This window comes from Rhipicephalus microplus, chromosome 2 (genome assembly GCF_043290135.1).
Source record: "Rhipicephalus microplus isolate Deutch F79 chromosome 2, USDA_Rmic, whole genome shotgun sequence".
NCBI lineage: Eukaryota > Metazoa > Arthropoda > Arachnida > Ixodida > Ixodidae > Rhipicephalus > Rhipicephalus microplus.
In genome coordinates, this window is record NC_134701.1 from 273,656,321 (window position 1) to 273,682,874 (window position 26,554).

The 26,554-nt window shown below is 46.6% G+C and overlaps 1 protein-coding gene across 3 annotated transcripts in view; it reads left to right on the forward strand.

Moving 5' to 3' along the window:
* Positions 1-26,554, forward strand: part of LOC119186850 (uncharacterized) — a 139,987-nt gene that overhangs the window by 108,590 nt on the left and 4,843 nt on the right. For 2 of the 3 annotated variants that reach the window (XM_075881881.1, XM_075881888.1), the window contains 2 exons: positions 24,259-24,510; positions 25,777-25,995. In XM_075881881.1, the coding sequence (XP_075737996.1) occupies positions 24,307-24,510; positions 25,777-25,995 (423 nt within the window). In that variant the 5' untranslated portion in view covers positions 24,259-24,306. Of the gene's footprint in view, positions 1-6,434; positions 6,503-24,258; positions 24,511-25,776; positions 25,996-26,554 lie in introns of those variants that run through there. The other variant, XM_075881876.1, reaches the window with a different exon arrangement.

A 26,554-nucleotide genomic window follows, 5' to 3' on the forward strand; every position in this document is an offset into this window, starting at 1 on the left:
CACAACACTTGATCTTTGGAGCCCAGCGTAAGAGGCGCGTCTGCGTGACCTTTCCGCCTATCCTACATTTTCTCCTTCTCATCTTTTCCTCCTGAATGCAATATGTCGGGCCGACATACCAGGTACAGTAATGTTCGCACACCTCTCCATACCTTCCCCCTTTCTCCTTCTTTTGTCTTTTCCTCAAAAACGCCAAATCTGTATGTCCAACATTGGTTTGTGACTGCACTGAAACGCCAGGGACAGGCCTGACGCCACAGCACAGGCACGAATGATATGCAATCAGGCACAAAAGGAACGGCACGGTGTATTGAGTACCACGGAAAATTTATAATTTTGGACTAGTAGATTAGTGCGGCTTTTTGACGACGATGCACAAAGCGTGAAAAAGGAGACAGCGGAACAACCATGGTGCATAACAGCAAATTCTTCCGCGATCGTGGTCCCGGTTCCTCTGTCCCCCGCGTTCTTTTCTGCCCTCAAAAAGTTTATCAAGAGTCATGCCTAGTTGGTTACCATAGAACACTCAAGGTAAGGTAAAAAATTACACTCAAGGTAGGATAAAATACACTCAAGGTAGGGTAAGAAGAGTGTAGAATGCACGCAAATGCCGGGCAACATTAAGTACCAGAGTGAGACGGGTTGTCATGCATGAAGTTGCAGCGTCAAGAACGGCAACAGCCACAAAATACAACGTTGTTCTCAAACATGACCTCACGACTTACTTTCTGTTTTTACGGCGAAAAACTTATGCGCCCTTTGTAACGCCAAAGTTGACTGTCGGTGACGTCGGTGTAATCATCGCATCCTGACGTCACAGACCACCAAAACTTGGCATATGATCAGGACGTCACGTCGTGGTCGTAACATCACGTGATGACGTCATCACATGTCATCACTTTGTCGAAGATGTGCCGATCACAGTGGTGCAAAGCAAGGTCAGATGTGGCCAGCTTGCAATGCCTTGGATCCAGTAAGCAGGGCAGAAACCCCGTTAGGTGCAGACAGCTTTCGAAGAGGGGTGAGGGATCATCAGTACTATATCGACTGAGATAAAGAAGATGTCTGGTAGTCTTCGGACTGCCTTGGGCGAATGCATAGGAGACGTAACAAAGCAAAATATTTGCGGCGCTTCAGCCTTTTTGCTAAAGCATGAGAGACCATTTAAGTGTTTTTATTTTTATTTTTTTTGTGGGCAGGGGTGCGGGTGATGAAGGAGGGTCTACATTGTGCAGGCAGCTATGACTGACCAACAAACAGATAAACTATTTGGTTGCATCCTCCGATCTACATCCGTGGGAATGAACGGGACGACGACCCTGTATTGTAGGTATGTCCAGGTACGTGTCTCCGCTTTCAGTACTATTTATGACAACCTACAGACATAAAAATGGTGTTCACAGACGGTGATTCACCGCTGAAAGAGCCTAGATAATAATATTGCGTGTTGTAACACCACCGAATCATTCATTCACCTAATGCAGTGCGTCCAATCTGCATTGTTCTTTTATGTATTGTTCGTGTATGTATTTTTGCATTGTTCTTGTATGTGTTTTAGTGTTCCCACTCCTGCATGTGCCGTGAATGGCCTGCAATATATTCAAATAATTTTAAAAAAAGAAGCTAGCAATGGGCGAAGCATCTACACGCTTAGAAAAAAGGTGGTAGTACTTGCTAACTTTGGGGTAGTAATGGTTTGTCACATATGTTACAACCCTGGTAGTAAGTGCAGTTAGTAACGTCAAGGGTGGTAATAGTTACTACCTCTGTTGTTACTACCAGGAGTCAGTAGCTGTTACTGCCCTAGAGCTGTTACCACCTATGGGTAGTAACTTTGAAGGTTTCAAAAAAAAAAGTAGTAACCGATACTACCCAGTTTATTCATTTTGGCATATTATTTCTCCACTGCTAATGTTGGCTAATCAATGTCTTATAACTACACAAATTTGGATAAGAAGCGGGGTGTGCCATGAATCCGAAGAATACATAGACCAAACAAGTTCACCATTTTTTACGTATACTTGTAGAAATAAGTAAGCGTGGGGTATATATATCCTCTACTTTGCAGGGGCATATCTGGCACAGGGGAGCACGTCCGTTTCAGGATGAAATTTAACAAATAGACATTGTTAGCACTATAATATACTACCTGATTACGTTTGTTTGGTGACGTAGCACAAGACTTTTAATAAGCCCCACTTATAGAAAATTATATGTTATACTTATTTATTATAAAATGGCCACAAATATGCATTATGTACAGTGGCCGGACAAAGTACCGAATTCATTTTCAGTGCATTTGAATGCTTCACATGACTAATATATCATCGTTTAAAAGGTAATAATCGTTTTGGGGGTTTGACGCGCCAAAACAATGATAATATTTGGAGACACGCCACAGTGAATTAACTGTGGCTGTCCTTGAGGCTATATGTGACTGTCTGGTTATTTTGACCTACCGGTCTTGTTAATATGTGCTGTATTTACTAAGTTTGTTTAATTGTCTATTACGACGCGTGTAGCACTTGCTTATGGTTCGTTAACTTGTACTTCTCCGTTTCGACAATATCAGAATGACGTTTACATATCTCGGTTGCATAATTTGAAACAAAATATATTTTCTTGATCTATAGATACCTTCTGTGCCATTTTTTAGTTTAACGATAATACGTCGAGACAATTCCTCTCATAAATTATCAGAATAGCATTCACACACTATTTTGGATTAGATAGTCAAAAGCCGGGTAGCGAAGAGGTAGTAACGGGGCATGAAAGGTTGTAACGGCTGCAGTTACAACCTCTTTCGTATCAGTTACTAGCTGTTTACTAACATAGGTACTAAGGAGGTTGCAAAAAGTTAGTAATGTTTGTAGCTAGTAACTGTTTACTAACGTAGGTAGTAAACAGGTAGCAAAAGGGTAGTAACGGTCGAAGAAAGGTAGCAACCGCTGCAGTTACTACCTACTTGCTTGCAGTTGCTACCTTTTTGCTAACTATTTTTAAGAGTGTAGGGAAGGGTGTTTCAGCACCTTAGACCAACGTGAAACCTGGGGATGGGCGATGCATGCAGTGAGCGCCGGTTTTTCCCACAGCAAAATTGCTGCTATTGGGCTATAAGAGACAGATAAAGACGAGGCAGAAGAAGACAGAACTTACCCAGGTGTTTTCCCACATGTTTTTGATAACGACTTCATTGATAAGTCCCTAGTGGGACCAAGCCTGAAACCGGGCACTTTGTTAAGGCTGTTTCGATTCCGCTCACGTCGTCTTCTTTCCTGCATGCCAAGTTTCAGTTCCCGACATGCAGCGAAGGGTGTTTTATCTCGACAAATGTCGTCCGTTAATTTTTGGGGTATCTATTGCCTACTTCATTTTGAGTGCACTGGAGACGAGTAAGGCGCCATCACTTTGAAGATATGTTTCAAGAAATTGTCTTTTAAATAACCGACTTTGCCGTAGAGGTACATGTTTGTCTCTTTGGTTTTTTTTCTTTAGAAATTCGAGCCCGATGGTGACGTTCGTTGGTGATTATGACCCCGCTGCTGAAGCCAAGTATAATATTTAAGGCCGTACCGACGACTCTGTACCTCATGTGCGTAATATGGACAAACGACGAGGGGTGGGATTCATCCAATTTTTGTGGCGCATAGCGATTCATGATGGACGGCGACGACTACCTGACACGTCGACAAGCCGAGAAATTGAGGTGCTTAGTGCGCTGATAGTTTTCAAACGCACGCGTTCAACAGCTATATATAGATAGCGCTCGCCAAAGCCGCGACCATAGTTCTTAACTATCCTCGATGCTTCCACAAGAATATAGCCATAAAACTAGACGTATAGGCATTTGCTGGGAGGTTCGTGAAGAGCGTAGGAGACACCCCGGGGAATAATTCGCTGGCATAGATTGGCAGGCAGAAGCCGCCTATGGCTAAACCAACGAACCAACCAACACGATGCAAATGCGCTGATGCAGTGCCTTCGCGCAGCTGTTTTTTTATTTATTAACATTTTATTCTATTAACAAAACAGGCCAGCATGAAATCTCTCCAGTCTGTCTGTAGGGTAACCAGCTAAAGGGAAGCTTCTAGAGTTAATATCCCAGCCTACAGAATTTTTATCCCCTTAAGACAAGTAGTAACCATGCAGCCGTGCCACGAGAGTGCCATATGAGTGCGGTGGAGTACATTCGGCAAGAATTCTCAAATCATTACTGCTAGTCTACAACTATCCCTCAAGAGGAAGATATCTGACAGCTGCTTCGTACCGGTACGTCCTCCCTCTCTCTCTTCCTCCCTCCTATACTTGTCTATTTTTATGTGGTCTGTGCTTTCATTGCCTCACGACAGGACTACATAAACAGGAGTGGCGCCATGATTTTTTTACAGAGGGAAGAGGTGGAACACCAAAGGAAGTTGTTTTTTTTTTCAGGGGAGAGAGCAAAGGGAAGAGGGGGTAAATTATCACGTTGAGTTTTTACGGTTGATTGTGGGCGTAGGCAAACGGGTCGAGAAGGGGGCGTAATTATTAGGAGGTAGTTGCCGCCCCCCCCCCCACTACCATTAGCGCCACCCTTGCGACTTTAGCATGTGTCTGTTACAATCAAGAGTAATTTGGCCAGATACCACCACATATCTATGTCGCATAGGGTGTGAACCTTCAAACTTGTCTGCCTCCTTTCATAATATGCGGTTGAGTTACATTTGCGTGTTGCTCGTTTAGAATATTTAGACACGGGAAGCATAGTTAACTATTATTACAAAGCAGTTTCGCAGCGGTACGGAGGAAACAAGTTACAAAAACCACCTAATGCGGCCAAAGCACTTTACAAAACAACCGCGATCTGGGAATCTCCTCTCGCAATCAATGGCCGACCTTAGGACGCCATCAAAAAGCTGCCCTTGTTCATGTCCCGCAAGAATTCGGTCCCCTGTCCTATTGCAATTGCTGAAACGGACTGTTGCGCCACTTGGTAAGTTGTGTCAACCAGGCCCGACAAGAAAGAAAAAAACTACAGCAATAAAAACGCCGAAACCTCAGCCTTGACCGCGTCGAGATATCCATCCGCGCTGCACTATCAACAAAGGCGAAAGACTTACGCGCAAAACGGGAAAGGCGCAGTTTGACGAAAAACAACAACAACAAATAGACAGTGAAAAGACCGACAAGGGGCAGAAAAACGCCGCACTGAGGCCAGCGTATGAAAGAAAAATCGCCCCTCATTTATAAAGCCGCTTCCTGCTGTCCGCCTTCCCGGTCTACCGCTTCGCTTCACACCGTTTCTCGGATTGCACTCTCACTTTACGAAACCGACTGCTGATGCAACCGGAACGGAAAGAAAGGAAGAAAACGCCGGTTTGGGCTGTCAACGCCGCGTCCTCCTCATGACGCGGTTGTGGTGTCCCCCCTCCGGAGCGCAGATCCGGGGCTGCTGCTAGAGGGACGCGAGAAATACGTATGCGAACGCTCAGTCAGAAATAAAAACAAACAAAAGAAGGCATTCGAGAAGGTCATTTGAATGTCTCTCACTTGGGAGGGCAAACAAGTGCGGAAGCTACCTGAACTTGAGAAGGTGCGGGAACGGTCGGCTTTTTTGCTCGGCGCCATGGAGAACAAAGAAGGAGAAACAGCGAGGCCTCCTGCGCAGACAGGGACAAACAAACAGGGCCCAGCACGGACGCCACCAGCCTGGAATACCAACCTCTCCACCACTGCGCTTATAGTCCTGGAATCCATTGCCACGACGCATTCGCGCGGAATACCAACGCAATGCCACCATGCCCCCTTCGACTCCCCTCACCTTCATCCGCCACCTCCTCCTGCTGCTGCCGCTGCCTTTGGTGCCGCAATGAGAGAGGCCAAGTTTGGTAAATCGATTTTCTTTTAACTTTCATCCTCCCACTCTAGGCGAATGGGGTTTCAGCACAGGTGAGGTGCCGCAGAGGGTGAAATTCCAGCGACATTCCACCGGCAGAACAACGCGCCGCAAAGATTAGTTCCGAGTAATAATGCAATACGACTTCTCTCTCAATTCGCTTAGAGAGAGAGAGAGAGAGAGAAGGAATGTAGGAAAGGTAGGGAGGTTAACTAGACTATGCGTCCAGTTTGCTACCCTACACATGGGGAGGGGGAGGGGGGAGTAAAATTCGCTTAAGGCGCAGTTAAGCTTATGAGATGTGCTTTCCACCACCTCCTCACTCTATCCCTGCACGTGCTCCCCTACCCCCTCCCCCCAACCCCTTACACACACTTTTAAAGGTTTATTGACAGAGCTGGTTTTATGTGGTTGAGAGTGGAATTTCCGGTGAAGAAATCGCGAAAGCACGCGTCGAAAGAGAGAGAGAGAGAGAGAGGGTTAGAAATACGCAAGAAAATCGGTCGGTTATATAAAGGCAAAACTGGGTCCCCCGGTGAGGGGATAAAGGATCCCCGCCGTGTGTTTTGGGCAGTAGACAGCCCCTGCTTGTACGCCACGATGCTAGCTACTGTGCTCAGGATATTGGTGAGTGGACGGCTCGGGCTTGGTAGTCCGCACCCGGGACTTTGCGACACGAAGCGCGTTGTGATCCCGGGATTACATGCTGCACTTAACCACTGGATTAGCGCGTGCAAGAAGAGAGTCGAGAGGGGATTAATGACCAAGAGAGGTGCTTTAGATGTTGACATTCTACCAGCGTTTGCATAATGTTTTTTGGGGCTCCATTTCCACATATCGGGGTTAAGGAAGTCACTCCGAAGCTACGGATAGCCACGGTCTAAATTGCCCTGTAATCCGATATCAGCGACCTGAAATCTAACGAGGGCTTGCCTGTTTCACACATCAGTGCGATGCCAGAAAAAAGCAGTAGCGAGTCAACCTATCCTGTGACTGTTTTTCACCTATAGTTAGTCAAATGTAATGTTCAAATTCGTGCTTTTTTACTTTCGACTTTTAGTAGACGTTTCATGGTGTTGATTCATTGTCCTCCTGTTGCATACATGTAGTACTCAAAACTGTTGCCTACTGTTGTTTGTATAGTAACATGAGTAACAACAAATATTTTTTTAGATGACAGAAATCAGCATTGACGCCCCTGGATTGTTTGCTAGTACTAATATTAACGCATCGAGTGAAAATTGCGACATTTCGTCAGAAATATCTTCTCTAATGCAGCTGTATCACCAGCAATACACTCAGAAATGAACTTGTGACTTCAAAAATGTTGTCCTGCTTCTAAAACAATGCAAGTAATGTGTGGTACAGATACTTCCTCTATTACAGCTAATGAGATCGAACGAGCAGGTAAGAATAAAAGAGAAAATGATAATCATGTGTTAGGACTCCCTTCTAACGCCGCGTCATGTAGGGTGCGCTCGTAAAGGTCACTCGTGGGCGTTACTGCGTCCAACAGTGTTATCCAACCATGCCAATAGTCCGTAGACGATTCAGAACGCTGTGTTGCCATCGTGAACCCCTGAACACGGGTGCTAGTTCGGTGTTTCGTATCGCTATATTTTTGTGAGCTAATGACTTTTTGCGCTTAGCGTGTGGTCTGTCAAAGTTATCAACGCAGTCAGGTGATTTTGAGCGGTGAATGATTTTACGAGAATATAATCGAGTACCATGCAAAGCTACAACACACCAGGGCTCTTATTTCTGTTTATTTGATCTAGCGTAATTTGCTTGGAGCTTTAGTGCTAACTTCGTCTCAGCACTGCTTAGTTGGCAGAATACTGTAATCATACCATTCTGTATTCAATTCGTTTTTTATCCAGCACCGCTTGGATCGTTCTACCGGTCGATTTGTTAACAAGGCCGCAAGATAATAAGAATAACTGAAACATGATCGCTACGTTATCAGTTCAAATATGCTCAACGCCACATAATATTTGATTCTGTACTCTCTCGAAGGCAAAAAAGTATAACATGCGTAATGTAGGAGTTTTTTTTATTATGAAAAACTTCTGTTTTTGTTACTTGTTTCTGCTTCGTCATGACGGTGTATCGCAATATATGACAAAAGGACAAAGTCACCCCACCAAAGTATGATGGGCTAGAACATCATGTTTAAAATTCTCAATGTGTTTAATTTGCCTCACCGAACAAAATACTATTTGCCGAGTATGCTCAAGATTACAGCTGCCAAGCCAACAATGAGCAACATGAACTGGCCGCCCTCGTACTCATGGCATAACGCATACAGCACCCATCAGTGGTCAAACTTGAAGTCGCTAGGTCATATGGGCAACTAGTTTTTAGCGAAAGGTCGCCAATTGACGCAGTTATTGTGGACTTGCCTAGCAACATGGTATTTTTAAATGTTTAAAAATAATAAAGGAGGCTTGTAGGAGCAATTGAAAGCGTATGTTTAAGTAAAGACGCGACGCGAGTCAATAGTAAGAATTTCACAAAGATGATCCTCTGTTTTCTAAAATCCTTTTGTATCCGAAGGCACTGCTTTGTCGAGAAAAGAAACTTGGATTGACTCGTGTTTCGATCCAGTAGACTTCGCAAGGTAGAGGTAAATGTAGCCACATACGTGTCGTTGCAATGGAAGGTAGACCAAACAGCGATGCTACCCTTGAGTATTTTTAATAGGCCAACGTACTGTCTATTTGCACCCCAGAAGAGTCACTCCTGCAGTTTCTCAGACATCAACATGGCAATATCTAGTTACAGTCTAAGTCAAAAGAAAAAGAGCCTAGTGGCTTTCTTTTTGCGGCTTCCGATTTCACATGTACGCAGCACGTGAACACTCTTTGGAGTACACTATATTCTCGTCGGAGACTCGTCGGACCCAAAGGAGAGTAAACATGTCTCTTCGATGAACTATTTGCATGGCAGGTCGAAAAAAGAACGTCGAAAAGAGCAACGCATACTCTTATTTTTTTTAGAATATAAAGTGAACCAAACGTTTGTGCTGTCACCCACGTATACATGCCCACTAAAGAGTAGCGATGCTTTTGTTGATGCTTATACAGTAAATATCGCCATTCGTCTGCACGCGTGACACGTACACCGTGTTCTATCTCACACCTATTGAAATCAGCGCTCTTTTTTCAATGCACACTCTTGTGCCATCTCGTTCTTCTATCATCTTCGACACACTCGGCTGCTTCGTATTCCTAAAATATGACACAACATAAATAGGACTCTAATAAACAAGGACTTAACATAATCATATTACTTCCTTTGCAATATTTTAACTTGGTTCTAAAAGAATGAATCCTTTCACTTTAGGATTATTCTGAGGCGATGAAGTCCGCATTTCACTGTCGTCAAGTGCTCTGTGGTTGAGCATGCCTCTGTGGAGTTATTGGTCATTCTTGTTGGAGGTCATCAATAGTCTACAAGGTAGAATCGCAGGCACCGGCGCTTACACTTTGCCCCGCATGTTCGGCTTGACGTTCCTGGGCACAAACATTCCCGACACATCGATCGAAATTGAAGTTAAAGACAATAGTCGCTGGCCTGATGATCATTCCAAACAAGTCTTCATAGCTGGACACCACGCCAACCTTACTTCTCGTCTTCGATTTGCTCGCATAATTTTAGGCCTGAAAGACATACCAGTGCTCGATCCGATGCCGCCTATTCATCTCGCTGAGCATTATTGATCTCTGAGGCCACGCGTCACCCGGCTTTGGATTGATTGAACCGTCTGAATATAAAAAAAAAGACCTCGTTGCGACAGAAAGAAAAGAACGAAAAGAAGGGAACCCGGTAATAAGATGGTTAGAAATACATTAAGCGTTGGGAATGTCGTTGCTATGACGACAGCACAAAGAAATTCCGGCCGTGCAAAAAACACTCGGACGCAGTTTGATCGACGAACACAATAGACATACGCGGCAGTAAGTTCCGAAAGGAGCGGAAGTTCAGTGCGCATACCCTAAGTATTTTTCAGATATCAGCGTGCACACATACATCTTTTCAGGAGCACGTAATTGATCGACATTATATGCCTCTGGCACGACGGCCTGGTTATTACAGCGCCGTCAAAGGGTCGATGCAGAACATTCCAGGAGATTAAAGGCAACATAACCTATTTTAGCAAGTGAACCACATAATATTAATATTAATCTCAAGATTTTACGTCCTAAAACACAATATCATTAGGAGCGGTGTCGTAGAGAGCAACTCCGGCAATTTGGACAATTACTTTTTTTAATATGCACAAATATCTGACAAGCATAGCACCCGCAGATATGTGTAAACATTAATACTTTAGCACGTGCATTCAGACCTGCTTATTACTACTAAATATTTTATCTTAAACATATTTCATAAACACCTCCGCGATAACTTTCAAAATACGGGGAGATTAACGGTGTCTGAAAACTGGTGATCACGGCAGGCTGTAAAAACAGGGAACTAAAATATCACCAGTGATCGTCGTGCCAACCGCAAGTGCAGTTGGACAGCCCGCTAGGCAGCCAATAAAATGTATATGACACCAGAATAGAACGACAGGCGAAGTACGTCACATAACGGCCAACAACTGCCCCTCGGTCAAGCTGGCACACCTGCGTCAAGGGTACAGAGATGGATGGTGCACTAACACGCACGCCAAAAAGGACAGGCAGTGAAAGAGAGAGGGGGCTAAGCTACGCCGCATATACGGCTAACCACCACGCGAGGGTGTGCAGGAGGGCGCCAATGTTTGATATCGGCTGCTGTGGCGCCGCAGTCATCCAGATATTGAGTAATTAGCGAGACTTCCATAAATCACTTCGGGTAATAAGTGGCTTCGTGGCAAACTCCGACGCACTGCAGCGGCCTTTTTAGAGAATGTTGTGGCAGTAATTGACGGACACCTAATTAAAAAGGAACGAGAACGACTTCCCCGTAGAAATCTGCAAGTGAGGCAAGGAAAGGTAAAAGATTTTTTTTTTTTTGTTCCTTGATGCGGCTTTTTTTAACCTGCTCGATCGATTCCACGGAGTTACGAAATAATGAGCTCCGGAGGTGCGTTAACCTCGTGGTAAATTGAAACTTCCAATCTTAAACATGCAGTGATGCTGTAAAAAACAATTTTTCTCATTCCCGGGAAGTCTTCGACCAGGCCGGTAAAAACGCCCCAAAATATACCTACTAGAAAATTAATGTGCCGAAAGTTTCTTTGACACTCGGTAGAAGCACACTTGAGATGGAAGCTAGCACTCGCTAAATTATAGGCGTTCAGGCAATTAGACCATACATATCAATATTCATTGATTTATTTATTCGGTCAGAATTAGACGGGCCCAATTTGAGATGACTGATTGATACGCGGTATAATACAGCAGCGGACTCAACGTGTAGCACACCATGAATTACTAGACGTTGGCATTCAAAAACTTCGCACGGACAGTGTTTTTAGCATCGTCCTTATTGAAACTGAGTCGGTATTTGAATCTCACGGCATTACTATGCTGACTATAGAGTGGAACGGTACGGAAGATGAAGATACAACAGCAGCGAGTAAAAACAGCAAAAACACATGAATGAAGCCTTGTAAGCATGTGTAGTTGGTATTGTTGGCTTATATTGCGTCTTCCTTCACTTGCTCTTCTTCATCTTTTTTTTTTGGCATTGTTCTTCGCGATTACCCACTTGTAACTAGACCAGTCCATACCGCGTCTTTTGTCAAAATAACCCTCCTGTGCCTCCTACTCTACAACGCCGTAGCAACAGTTATTGATTAGTTCATTCATTCGTAACGCTGTATACTTGCATTTCCAAACTTGCGTTCCGAAAATGCCGGGCCTGGCAGTGGAATATTTACGTAGCAGCCCTCACACGAGCATTCAGATGCGCTTAAGCGAGTGGCAGTCGAAAGTAAAGGCTTAAATCACGCACCCAAACGGGACAACGTTATCGCGTTTTAGACGGCTTTCCGCTTTGTTTGCTGCTTAAGAAAACAAAAAATATATTCCGAAAGAAGAAGAAATAAAAAGCGCCAGCACAAATCTCCACCAGACTGAGACGATGGTGAAGGATATAGCGCGTGAAAGATGAAAGATTTGAATCGTTCTCGCCCGAGTCTTTGGTGTGGGAAAGTGTGCATGATTTATGCACCACGACGGTAAATAAACGAAAAAGAAAAGCGAGTGAGATTTATGTCCTCGAGGTATATAGTTACCTTTGCCTTCTTTATTATCTGATGTTTCACAGTCGTTCTGTTTCGTTCTAGCACTTTTCACGAACATTGTTTATTTTTTTCACGAATGAATCGTAGCTGGGCACTGCAGTGCGGAACTAAAAAAAAGGGGGGGGAGGGGGAGTCAGAGTTTACTGGTCGAGGCAGCCAGGTAACATTGAAATATGGCGGCGGCTTCCAAATACTGCGGCAGGAAGGAGGACATGCAGACGCCCCATAGAAATCTGCAAAAGGAACGAGTACCTTCCTCCATGGCGTGCGCTGTATGACCAGTCAATATGTGTCAAGGAGGCGGGCGTACACACCCCGTCAGACGGGCAGCCATTCGCGAAGCACGCAGAAAACGAAACAGCAGCTCAACGGCTGCCGGCGAAGCAGCTTTAAAGCGCTGTTATTTGTTGGTTTTCTTTCTTTTACCGGTCATTTTATTTCCTAATTTCTTTTTATTCCCGCCTACGTTCCTGTCATAAAGATCCTTAAAGCCCTGCCTACCTGCAGAGACACTTCTGAGCGCGGTGATTTCTGGCAAGCAGTTTCCCGGGAAATGCCGCAGTTCGCGGAAAACTTCAGAGCGCCGTCTAACCTCCCTGCCCTTTCTCCTTCCTTTCTTCCTCCTCCTCCTTCAGAGCGCCGAATGTTTTTGCTTAGCGTGGTTTCTTGGACGAAAATCGATTGAGAAGAATGGCAGAGGCATTATTTGAGAAGAATGCCTGATTCATTATTTCTAGCCGCATACGTTTCTAGTGAAGAATGAAGCTTACCTGTAACTCGTTTGTGAAGTTTCAACTCGGCCTACACATAACTCGCTTCGTAAATACGCGTTAACCCTCTTGACTCTGAATAGAGTATAGTAACCTGCAAAAAAGAATTCCCGTGCATGTTCAAATGCGGTTATAGACGCGGCAAGCCGAAAATCATCAGGTAGCATAACAGGTATTTGTGATTATTTTTTTAGTGTACGACATAGGGTGCATCCAATTTTTTTTGTCTGGTTATGGCACGAGTAGTGAACTCAATAAGGTACTGACGACGACAAAGTCTGCCTGACTGAAAAGAGAGAGAGAGAAAATTTAATGCGGAAAGGCAGGGAGGTTAACCAGAAAACATATCCGGTTTGCTACCCTGCACTGGGGAAAGGGTAAGGGGAAAGGGAGGAAGAGAAGCACAAACACACATACACACACTCGCACACAGTAGTGTCACAATCGTTCAACGAGGCGGGTCGCTCGCAGAAACTTCATCAGCGCCTTCGTTGCTTTCTGGCGTGAAGCTCGATCTTTCCGACATTCCAAGATTGACTGCTCAGAAAATGGCTGGTCGTCGAGGCGAGCAAACACTGCTGAGAGGGACTGTCGCTGAGAGCTGTACTGGGGGCACTGACATAAAATATGTTCAATTGTTTCGTCATTGTCGCAATGGTCGCATGTAGCGCTGTCTCTCATTCCGATGCGGCAGGCAAAAGCGTTCGTGAAAGACACCCCAAGCCACATACGGCAGAGAAGGGTCGTCTCGGATCGGGGTAGGCCAGATGGAATAGTAAGTCGTAGGCATGGGTCCAGGCGGTGAAGACGGGTGTGGAGAAAACCGGGCGTATTCCGCATAGACCTTGCGACATCCTGCGCAAGCGTATTAATCTTTGCTGCTGCGTCGCTTCTTGATAGTGGAATAGGTTCCATCACTCCATTTTCGTGAGCATTCTTAGCTGCATTGTCGGCATGCTCGTTACCGATGATGCCGCAATGGCCTGGTAACCACTGAAAAGATATGTCATGTCCTTCGTCTATTAGGTGATGGTACAGTTGTCGTATTTCGAGCGCCAATTGATCTTGAGGTCCACGACGTAGAGTATTGTGTAGACATTGGAGAGCTGGTTTCGAATCAGTAAAAATGCTCCATTTTTGTGGTGTCTCTTGGTCAATCCTGCGGAGTGCGCTGCGGAGTGCCGCGAGCTCCACGGCTGTCGATGTCGTCTTGTGTGACGTTCTGAACTGGATGGTTTCGGCTCTTGCTGGGAAGATCACAGCTCCTGCAGATCCTCCAACAGTTGTCGAGCCATCCGTGTAAAGTTTGACATGATCTTTGTATTCTTCGTGTAGCATGAGTAGAATCATCTGCTTTAAAGCTGGCGCCGAGAGCTCCGCCTTCTTGCGAATCCCCGGCACTGTCAAGCGCAGTTTTGGTCGGTCCAAGCACCAAGGAGGTGTTAGTATCCGTTCCGGAGGTGTGTAGACTGTTGGAAGGCACTCACGGAAAGTCAATACTCTCTTACAGAAGGAGGCACTCGGTCGATCTTCTGGAAGCGAAGCTAGGTGGTGGGCAGGGGCGCGAGCAAGGTGTCTAATATGAGCTCTAAGCACCTCCAAAGTAATGTGCACTGTGGCCGGATGATCTTTGGCGATTGCGATGGTTTCCGCTGTTGATGTACAGCGTGGTAATCCAAGACAAACTCTGAGTGCCTGGCCCTGGGCGTTTTCTATTGTGCGTATACTGCTTTTGCAAGCGTTCGTCAGAACCGGCAAGCTATACCGCAGGTACCCCAGAAACAGCGTTTTGTACAAATGCAACATCGCGTGCACTGATGTGCCCCACGTTTTGCCTCCGAGGAACTTGAAAAGTTGTGCGATGGCCGTTAGGCGCTTCTTTAGAGTGGCCACATGGGGACTCCAGCAGAGATTTCGATCGATCGTGACCCCCAAAAACCTGTGGGTCCTGGCGTAGCAGACACTGTGTCCATTGATGGCGATGGGATATGACGTCATTGCCTTCCGCGTGAACGCGACCAGCGCCGATTTCTCAGGAGAAATCTCGAGGCCTTGTTCTCTAAGGTACGCCGATATTGAATTCGCTGCTTTCTGGAGTCTCGCACGTACCTGAGGACGTGTTACACCTGATGTCCAGGCACAAATATCATCTGCATAGAGAGATATCTGCACGGAATCTGGTATGCGTTCAACGAGACCGATAAGAACCAGGTTGAACAGTGTGGGGCTCAATACACCACCTTGAGGAACACCACGGTGTGTATAATGTTCAGAAGTCGGCCCATCATCAGTTTGCATAAACAATGATCTCATATGTAGGTAGCATTGGATCCAGCGGTACACTCGCCCACCCAAACCAACTGACTCGAGGGCGTCAAGTATGGCTTCGTGAGAAACATTGTCATATGCTCCTTTGACATCTAAAAATAGTGCGACAGATAACCGTCTGCTCATTTTCTGGTGTTGTACGTAGGTCACCAGGTCAATGACATTGTCAATGGAGCTCCGAAGACGACGAAAACCGGCCATGGCGTCTGGATATATTCTATGGCGTTCTAGGAACCACTCGAGTCTGGCAAGGATCATTCGCTCCATCAGCTTCCCTACGCAACTAGCCAGCGCTATTGGGCGGTATGATGTCAGCTCTAGAGGCGATTTTCCAGGTTTGAGAAGTGCAACCAACCGGCTTGTTTTCCACTCTCTGGGGACCGTTCCATCTCTCCAAGACTCATTGAATACTTCCAGCAAAGCACTTCGTGCTCGATCACCGAGATTGCATAATAGGCGGTATGATATGCCATCCGGCCCAGGCGATGACGATCGATTGCATGAAGCAAGAGCCACATTCAGTTCTTCCATTGAAAACGGCAGGTCCAGGTGCGGGTCAAGTGAATGTGGCGTGTAATCAGCAGTAAGGGCTTCTGTGCAATTTGGTGGGCCCGCAATCTTCCTACAAAAATCTTCCGCTACCTCGATATCCCTTCTATTTTGGAAAAGGGCCAAGGCTTTAAACGGAAAACGTTGTTGGGGAAATGTGCGTAGGCCTCGCACGGTTCGCCATATTTGAGAAAGCGGTTTGCGAGGGTCTAGACTCGCGCAAAATTTCTCCCACCGTTGAAACTCCAGTTTGTCTATGCGACGCTGGATCTTCTTTTGCATGCGCCTGGCCATCCGTAGATCTTGAATGGATTTTGTGCGTCGATATCTACGCTCCGCACGCCGACGAGTCGCACGGAGTCGCTCTAACTCCATGTCCGTTTCTGAGGGCCTTGAAGAATATGCCAGCGTGCGCATCGCACTCTGCGCTGCTTGTTTGATCGCTTGCTCAATGCCAGAGGTTAAGCCTTTTTCACAAGCGTGTTCAATGTTGGTTGTGAATGCTGAAAGATCGATCCTCCGTACGGTTTTCGGCTGGTGGTCGCTAGCAAAGCCTTCGATGGTGAGATAACTGGGGATGTGATCGCTACCATGTGTCTCGATGTCTAAAAACCACTTAACGCTTGTGGCGAAGCGACGTGACACGAACGTCAAGTCCAAACAGCTGCTGTACGTTGATCCTCGCAGAAATGTAGGGCTCCCATCATTAAGTAGAGACAGTTCATGAGTCGATACAAATGAAGCCAGCCTCCGGCCCGTGGTATTGACTTTTGAACTTCCCCAGATTGGGTGGTGGGCGTTGAAGTCCCCTATAATTATCCACGGATCCGGGACGCTCGAAAGAATGTCATCCAGTCTTTGGCAATCAAAACGGGCTGAGGGAGATAAGTAGACACCTATTAATGTGAAGGTGAGGGTTTTCTGCTTCACAGTCAAGCAAACATATTGGTTCTCATCATGAGGCGACACAGGTTGAATGATGTAGGTAAGCTCCCGACGAATATACACAATGACCTTGCTGCTTTCGTTTCGGGTTTTGGACGGGATTGATTTGTAGCCAGATAGCCTGATCGGGTTTGATAATTTCGGTTCACATATCACGATGATTGGGAAAAGGTTAGAAAACACGTACTGACGAAAATCGGAAATCCGTGATCTAAGTCCTCTTGCGTTCCACTGGATGACTGATGCTTCTCTGACGTCTTTGCGGAACGATTGTTGATCTCCTGCCATGACTCTACGCGAGGGAGGCGAGGACTGGGCTCAGCGCGTCCAACACCTGTAACCCACTTCGAGCGGTTGGAGTTCCCAGGCTTCTTAGTATGTCTGCCATGACAGCGACGAGGGATCGTAACATCGGGATGATCTGTCGATCGACCCTTGACACATCCTCAACGGAAGTAGACTCGGTGGAAGGTGTAGGGCGGCGAGGCCTCGCAGGAGGCTCCTTTGCAGGCTGTGTACGCGGAAGCATAGGCCACTCATCCGCAGCTGTGAGCTTCTCCACTTCTTTTCGCTTCGTGCTTACTACTTCACTCGTGCTCGGAGGAAATGGGTTATGCGCAACACTCTGTCCTACACGCCTCCGTCGGCGACTACGTCGCCGCCGTACCCTTTCAGCAGCCTCTCTGTGGGTTGAATTGTCCCTAACCATTTGTTTGATAATGGCGATTTCCTTCTTAATCCGAGGGCATTCCTTGGATGCAGCATCATGCGGACCATCACAGTTTCTGCACTTCAGACTTGTTGCCCGACATGCGTCTGCAGTGTGCGGCTCAGCGCATCGGGGGCATACTGTGGTGTTTGTACATACACTCTTGATGTGACCAATTTTCATGCAGTTATGGCACTGGAGTGGTTTAGGGACAAATGGTCGAACAGGATGTCGGAAGTGTCCCACTTTGACATGCGACGGAATGGAATCTCTTTTGAACATTATCTTTACACATCGGGTGTTTCCGAGGCGAAGTACATTCGCGATGAGAACTCCTTCGTTCGCTGGTTTTATGAGAGTTGGGAGGTCCGAGTTTGCTATGGCCAAATCAATGTCGTAGATTACTCCCGCCGTGCAGGCACCGTCCATTGGAATAACCGGTCGTACTTTGATGCCTCCCAAATCTGATACTCTGCGAAGCTTGTCTATGGCGCTGGCAGTCATTGTGTCCACAGCTAGAATATTCTTCCGCGTGTTCACCCGGATATCCTTAATGTCGTTTGGTGCTACCCCCTCAAAGTACATAGAGAGAGCTTGCCTGTTTACTGCTCGAAGGCTGATGGTGGAGTCCTCGGGCATGAAGAGGATGGTGTGCGGCCAGCATTCTCCTTTTGACTGAGACGTTAATGTCCCTGCTGGTGAAGACGACTTGATACTTCTTCTTTTGGCCTTCCTGCTTCTCACGGTCTCGAAGTCGTCATCCGACGAGTCGTCGCCAGTGGCCGAGTACAGTTCCGTGTCCTCGCTGGTGCTCGAACAGGTGCTTCATTTCCGCGACGAGCTTGCCAAAGGTGGTCTATGGTCGGACATAGCCGCAGAAGGCTCCACGTCCACAGCCATGATGCAGTGACTATCACCGTTGGCCTCACTGGTTCTGGGCCAGGCGCGCTGATTTACCGAGGAGCTCGCCATAGCAGACCTCTGGCTGGGCGGACCAGTGGGTGACTCCGCGTCCGTCGCCTTGGGGCAGGGAGCAGCGTCTCCCGTAGAAAGCGAAAAACTTGATAACAATCCTCGGAGCCGAAAGCAGAAGCGTTCTATGAAGAGACACTTCGTCGTCGTCTTCCTGCCTGACTGAAAATTGTAAGAAAACATTAGACTATGTGAGAACCCTATTCAATTGCAGGCCACAGAGATTCGCGTGTTCTATTAACACTTCTACTGATTTTGCAAAGTAAAGTGAAATCTACTCATAGTTTCTGCTCCTCCGTAAAATGTAGCATATTTAGCATCTTTCACAGTATAATTACCGCACATTATCCGGGCACCAGCGTATCCTTAAAACATCCCAATAAAGATATTGACATGGACACGGTAATTAAGGTTCCGGCTACTCCATACTCTGAGAGGAAGGGTCGTACAATGGTCCAAGAGTTATGTTTAAAACAGCGTACAGCCAGTGACACCAGAACATGACAAAAACGCAGCGCATGCAATGTACAGTTTGAATTGCGCCATGAATATATGATATAAAGTCTAAGAAAAAAACAACCAATATGGTGCTTTATGCATTCGCCTCCAAGGGGAGGAGAACTTTTTCGAAAACCAGCAATTTCAACGGCCCGACTTGGGTCTTGTTACGAAGCGCGCCTCCGACGACGTTACGAAGGGCGCTACGAGTCTCACCGCTGCAACCACTGTTTCGAAAGACAGCGACGCCAACACGGTCCCGAAGGCGCCACTGCTTCGAACTCCGCAGGGAAGGTCACCAGCCGTTTGGTAGCGTAGGTTTCTCAGCTCGCGACTGCTTCTGCGCTGAGCTGATAGACGAGCGGACGAGACGACGGTGAGTTAACAAGGTTTATGTACAGCATATATACAGAGGCGTTACAAATTCGGCACTGGGGCCGACAGAGACGCGAAGAGCTTCTCTCTAACACATAGCTCTACTCTCAAATGGGTCTGCTAACACATAGCTCAACTCTCTATCACACAGCTCTCTTCTCTGACACACATGTCTGCTCTCCAACAGGTCTGCTCTGACACACATGTCTGCTCTCCAACAGGTCTGCTCTGACACACATGTCTGCTCTCCAACACGTCGGCTAACACATAGCTCAACTCTGACGCACAGCTCAACTCTCTATCACATAGCTCTCTTCTCTACCACACAGCTCAACTCTCTATCACATAGCTCTATACTCTACCACACAGCTCAACTCTCTATCACATAGGTCTCTTCTCTACTACACAGCTCAACTCTCTATCACATAGCTCTATACTCTACCACACAGCTCAACTCTCTATCACATAGCTCTCTTCTCTACCACACAGCTCAACTCTCTATCACATAGCTCTATACTCTACCACACAGCTCAACTCTCTATCACATAGTTCTCTTCTCTACCACACAGCTCAACTCTCTATCACATAGCTCTATACTCTACCACACAGCTCAACTCTCTATCACATAGCTCTCTTCTCTACCACACAGCTCCACTCTCTATCACATAGCTCTCTTCTCTACCACACAGCTCAACTCTCTATCACATAGCTCTATTCTCTACCACACAGCTCAACTCTCTATCTCATAGCTCTATTCTCTACCACACAGCTCAATTCTCTATCACATATCTCTCTTCTCTACCACACAGCTCAAATCTCTATCACATAGCTCTCTTCTCTACCACACAGCTTAACTCTCTATCACATGGCTCTCTTTTCTACCACACAGCTCAACTCTGTATCACATGGCTCTCTTCTCTACCACACAGCTCAACTCTCTATCACATAACTCTCTTCTCTGACGTACAGTTCAACTCTCTATCACATAGCTCTCTTCTCCGACACACAGCTCAACTGCGACACACATGTCTGCTCTGACATAGGACTGCTAACACTTAGCTCAACTCTGACACACAGCTCAACTCTCTATCACATAGCTCTGTTCTCTACCACACAGCTCAACTCTCTATCACATAGCTCTATTCTCTACTACACAGCTCAACTCTCTATCACATAGCTCTATTCTCTACCACACAGCTCAACCCTCTATAACATAGCTCTCTTCTCTACCACACAGCTTAACTCTCTATCACATAGCTCTCTTCTCTACCGCACAGCTCAACTCTCTATCACATAGCTCTCTTCTCTACCACACAGCTCAACTCTCTATCACATAGCTCTCTTCTCTGACATACAGCTCAACTCTCTATCACATAGCTCTCTTCTCCGACACACAGCTCAACTCTCTATCACATAGCTCTCTTCTCTGACATACAGCTCAGCTCTCTATCCCATAGCTCTCTTCTCCGACACACAGCTCAACTGCGACACACGTCTGCTCTCACATAGGACTGCTAACACTTAGCTCAACTCTGACACACAGCTCAACTGCGACACGCATGTCTGCTCTCACATAGGACTGCTAACACTTAGCTCAACTCTGACACACAGCTCAACTGTGACACACATGTCTGCTCTCACATAGGACTGCTGCTCGTGACGCGCCGCAGGGCTTCTTTTATATGCACCGGGTGGATTCTTTGAATAACAAAATGTCCAACCAGAAGTGCCGCTGGTCGTGAGGCCAGACTCCTCCAATGGGGTCGCCGCTGGGCCGCGTCCTTCTTTTTCATCGAATCCCGAGAGGCTGCGCTGCAGGTGGCTGCACCCAAGGACGAGTGACGTCGCAGGGCATTGCGTAAGACCCGCCAGACAGGAAGACGCCGGTTGTTTACTCGACGCTCACGGGCTGAGGTGAATCACTGCACGTGCGCGCCAGAAAGGCGCCGTCGCGTGATGACACCGTTGAGTTGTTGATCGCGTCAGGCGGGCTCGCGTGCTGGCCTTGACACAGATTGCCTTTTTCAGAGGCACGGACGTTCGCTGTGGACTCGCAGGCATAACAGTCTCCCACTTGCGGACGTCGAGGGCTTGCCTCCACGCGGGATCGCTGCAGGCACGCAACCCAAATCTGATCGTCGAGGTGGAAGCTTCGCAGGGTAGCGCGCTATTTCGATGAGAGGACCACCGTATTGACACTCTTCTTGACTTGTCATTCCCACAGCATGAGTGGAAGCGATGCTACTTGTCTCTTACATATCTCACAAATGTTGGTGGGGTGTGTGTCTGGGTAAATCTTGTGATACAGGGGGAAAGTGACGCATATGACTTTGTTCGTAGCAGGCGCATGGTAGCCGCTTCGGCTCTGCTATGGCTGGCGGTTGGCCGAATTCATTTATTTATATTTTGCTTCTAAGCCGATCTATTGTTGCTCTTCCAATACACTGAATGGTGAAGTTGAGCACTTTGGACGGAGACAAAGGAGATAGGAAGGGCATGGCACTCGCAACTAAATTTATTTCATAAAAAGATACTTGATATATATACACCCCAAATGCGCCCGAGTGACTGTTGCGACGCGCACCTCCGACGACGTTACGAAGGGCGCCTCGAAATCTCACCGCTGCAACCACTGTTTCGAAAGACGGCGACGCCAACACGGTCCCGAAGGCGCCACTGCTTCGAACTCCGCAGGGATGGTCACCAGCCGTTTGATAGCGTAGGTTTCTCAGCTCGCGACTGCTTCTGCGCTGAGCTGATAGACGAGCGGACGAGACGACGGTGAGTTAAACAAGGTTTATGTACAGCATATATACAGAGGCGTTACAAATTCGGCACTGGGGCCGACAGCTTAGAGACCCGAAGAGCCGAGCTCTCCTCTCTAACACATAGCTCTACTGATCGCGACGCGCCGCAGGGCTTCTTTTATATGCACCGGGTGGATTCTTTGAGTAACGAAATGTCAAACCAGAAGCGTCGCTGGTCGTGAGGTCAGAATTCTCCAATGGGGTCGCCACTGGGCTGCGTCATTCTCATCGAATCTGGAGATGCTGCGCTGCACGTGGTTGCACCCAAGGACAAGTGACGTCGCCACGCATTGCGTCAGACTCACCAGACAGGAAGGCGCCCGTTGTTTACTCCACGGGCTCGCTGGCTGAGCTGACTCACTGCACGTGCGCGCCAGAAAGGCGCCGCCGCGTGTTGACGGCGTTGAGTTGTTCGTGTCAGGCGGGCTCGCGGGCTGGCCTTGACACAGATTGCCTTTTTCAGAGGCACGGACGTTCGCCGTGGACTCGCAGGCATAACATGACACAGAAATGAGTCGGTAGTCAATACAAAATTATCAAAGAAAAAATTTTGGAAATAATCGAGTGAGAGGATGATCAAAGCATGTGTGGAAATGAACTTATAGACATTAAATATTATTCGAAAACAAGTTCCTGTACACCAAAAGCAATAAAACGAGGCATTTGCTGTTTATACACCACAACTATAGGGCTCCTTGTTTTCGGGGAAATAAAAAAATACATTGAACAAATACTTACCGAGAATCTTTTTGGCAATTCAGATTTATCCGGTTATATACGCTTTTAACAGGGTATTTTCAACATCCAAAGGGCAATTTCAAAGCTGACAATTATCAATCAAAAAGAGCGCATATTCATAAGCGCCACCAACCTCGTAAAGTATGCTTGCACCGAATACAACTTAGTTTAAGGTTGTAATACGAACAAACATAGGTGCTTTGTAGTGAAGTATGTGTGTTGTTATGTATATTTGTTTGCGCGTTCAGACCTTCCCGATATCGAAAATACATTTCGTGTATTTGCATGCTTAGTGTTCAGACATGCTTTCAATTAGGTTTTTAAGTTATTGACCATCATAATAATCCTAAGCTTTTTTTTATTTTTCATCTAGAGGAGGAGGAAGGTTGAGAAGCAGTTCGAATAACTCCTGCTGCCTCAAAAGTACGCTTCGCTCAGATTAGAGCTGGGCTAATGAACAGCCTTAATTATGTCAAGGTAAATGAACAAGAAAAAAGCGAAAATGGAAAGGGTGGGACAATAGGATTATCAGCGAGAATGCTACACACTTTTTTGAGAAATGAAATGAAATAAAATACATAGCAACATTTTATAATGTATAAATAATAATTATGATTAAACACCACATTTCAGAGACTTGGAGCCTCACGAGAAGTGGACTTCAATAAACGACAAAGTTCTTCCAAAAGAACGCCGAAAGGCATTTGCTGAATTTCATCAAAAATTAAGTCTGAAAACACAGAGCTCTCACCATAACAAATAATAAAATTTAGTCAAGGGTAACTGAAAGATGTTCCACTTGAAACCCCCACGTGATTCAGACGGAAGTAGGCGATGTGAATAAGAGCGTAACATATGCAAACACCTTTACTTCAATTAAAGACCTTCTAAAAATGTGGCTTACCGATGACCTAATGAAACTGACGATTTACTAATGCAGCTGCATTTTCTTTTGCTAATGTGAAATGCTTATAAAATTTTGCTGGTTAGCTGGTTCCCATGATAGGAAACCATGACTACTAATAACTTCAACGTTATTGCTCTTCAACGGCCACCCTTCAAAGCCTTTGTGCATCTAACATGGTTCTGCATTGCCTCCGGAATCAGAGGCGTTGCTACTTTCCTGCATCTCACGTAATTTTTTACTGCCTCCATGATCGGCCCTATTATGACCAAGCGATGTCTCGGTATGACGTTCTAGAGACGTCTTGGTGGTCTGACAACTTTCGTACATACGTTACGTCATAATTACGTCATGTGAGGACGCCGTGCCGTGACGACGTTCTGCGTCACTCATGTCGGTGCCGATGCCACCCACAACCGCGATTAACTGTCTCGTTTAATAAGGCCTTAGCACCAAAAGTAATGACTCCTTATATGAAGTTTCGTAGCAAGTAGTTGTGGTACATACAACGTGTGGATGAATTATAGATGACTTATTGCTGTACGTGCAGACGGTGGCAGCAGCTGGAGTCGCCTGCCTGCCGATTCCATCGCGGGCCATGACCGAGGTAATATCGAAAGCGAAGGCATCAGTCTCCGCAGTGTCCGACGACTTGAAGCCCGCCGCTACGGGTCTGATCGGGGCCGGAGGCTATGGTGGCTACGGTGGACTGGGTCAGGGTGTAAACAACTTCCAGAGCGGCTACGGCACTGGAGGCTTTGGCAAGGGCTACGGTGGATTCTCGAATTACGGAAACAACAAGGTGAGCGCGTGTTACTCGACCACTTTCGTGGTTGCGCAGCTGGCGCGCATGGAATTTTATGACTGCCATACGATGAAACCTTGTCCACAGCATTTACACTTCCGCTAAAAACAAGAAGAAGAGTCCCGGGCGAAGCCAGTTTTTCAATAGCAGTTTTGGCTCCTGAATCAGTTTGTGGGTTTTCGAAATCAGGCACGCAGCTCCAGGAACACTGACACAGCATGAAGATGTGGTTGGACTGACTAAACACACACTTATTGAATTACTTTTACAACGAAGATGTTGTCAGCCAAATTAAAATACATTATCAGTAGTCAAAAGTTTAAACAACCTTACACAATATTCCGCAACCCTCAACAGAGTAACAAACACAAGGTGGCGTCGCGCACGCTCGACTCATCACGAGGGCCCACGAGCGATGGCCCGCGGTGCTGTCCCCACGGGCCCACCGCGATAGACAACCGCTTGTTCCAGGCGGCACATGCCAAAGATAATGCAGCCATAACTTCTAACCTAAACCCTAGGCGAGAGGACTGAAGAGGCGGCTCTGCCCGGCTCCTCAGACCTGCAGGTCCAGTGGGCCTTGGTCCGGAAAGCCAGGACAGCGTCTTTAGCCAATGGAGTCCCGGAACAGAGACTCCACTTAGTCTGTACGAACCTCTAAAGGGGTCCTACACCTCTTTTGTTCATAAATGCTTTTTACCGCCACCACTAGCCAAAGATGACCGCTCATCTGTCATGTGCCACCAGCCCAAATTTCCCCCAGGCATCACTGCTGACGCTACCGCGCAAGTCATGATGACAATGAATGATGATGTTAGTAGTAATAAATTATCGCGAGCACAACGCCACCTATACCGTACGATAGTTGTTAACCTTTAATGTAGCCTATGTGCGAAACACGTGCGCCACGAGGTGCGAAAAACAATACAGGGAGTATTGGCACCCACACGAGTTAAAATGATTGTGTTACTCTAGCAGGGTGTATCACATTCAAGCTCGATTTTGAACGACTATCCACGCATTCAGGTTGTAGATTTAGGATGCGCCAATTTTCTTAACAGGACAGGGACCAATTTTTTGCGTAAAGTTCTGGATGAGGCAAAGATATTACATCTGGTATGCAAACCACAGCAACACGTCATGATGAGTAAATGTGTATGCATCATGTTCTATTGTGAAGATTTGAAATAGACAGAGCATTCAAATGAAGAAATTGAACGAAGAAAAAAATTTAGCCGAATTGATTCACGGTGGTACACGCAGGCACTGGCCGGTGGTGGATTCGGCAAGGGTTCGTACGGCGACAGCGTCGTATCGGCGTACGGCAACCAGGGCCTGGGCCAGGGCGGCATCAATAACCTGGCCGCTCATGGTCTGCACGGCGTCTCGGGAGCTACGGGCTTCAACCACCAGGGAGGCGTCAACAAGCAGTTTGCCGGAAAAGGAGCCGCACGGGACCAATTCAACGCAGGACACAACAAGGCAAGCGAGACACTCCTCGAGATCCGGTTATCAAACTGGAAACTGAGTGCCGTGAGCAATGTGATCTTGCATTGCCATTTGCTGCTAGCTCAAGCACCGACACTATGGCGAATGAAACACCGTGATTAGGGCCTATACTCTGCTCAAAACAAAATATTGGCAACGAGAAATTTGAAAACAGGGAGTGGGGGGCGATGTTTCGACGAGCGGGCCTGACTTTTCGAAGGACGCAACTGGCCTTGAAAAAAGACAAGTGTACTTCTCGAAAATTCGGCTCCAGCACCTACCCTTGTTCTCCAATTTCTCATCGTGCATTCAAAATATTAGTAACTGAAGATTCTAAGGAGAGACCTCTGTTCAGCAGTCAACGTACAATTGATTATGATGTCGATTATCGGCACTGACAGGCCATGCTGTTGCATTGTTAAAATGCAACGTCTTTGATTACGTTGTTTTCTTGAGAGAACACTAGCATGAAACATTAAATAAGCTTACAGAGATACGTTTTGTTGCATAACTCTAACAGTGGGCTTCATTGGTGTGGTCTGGGTTGCATGGT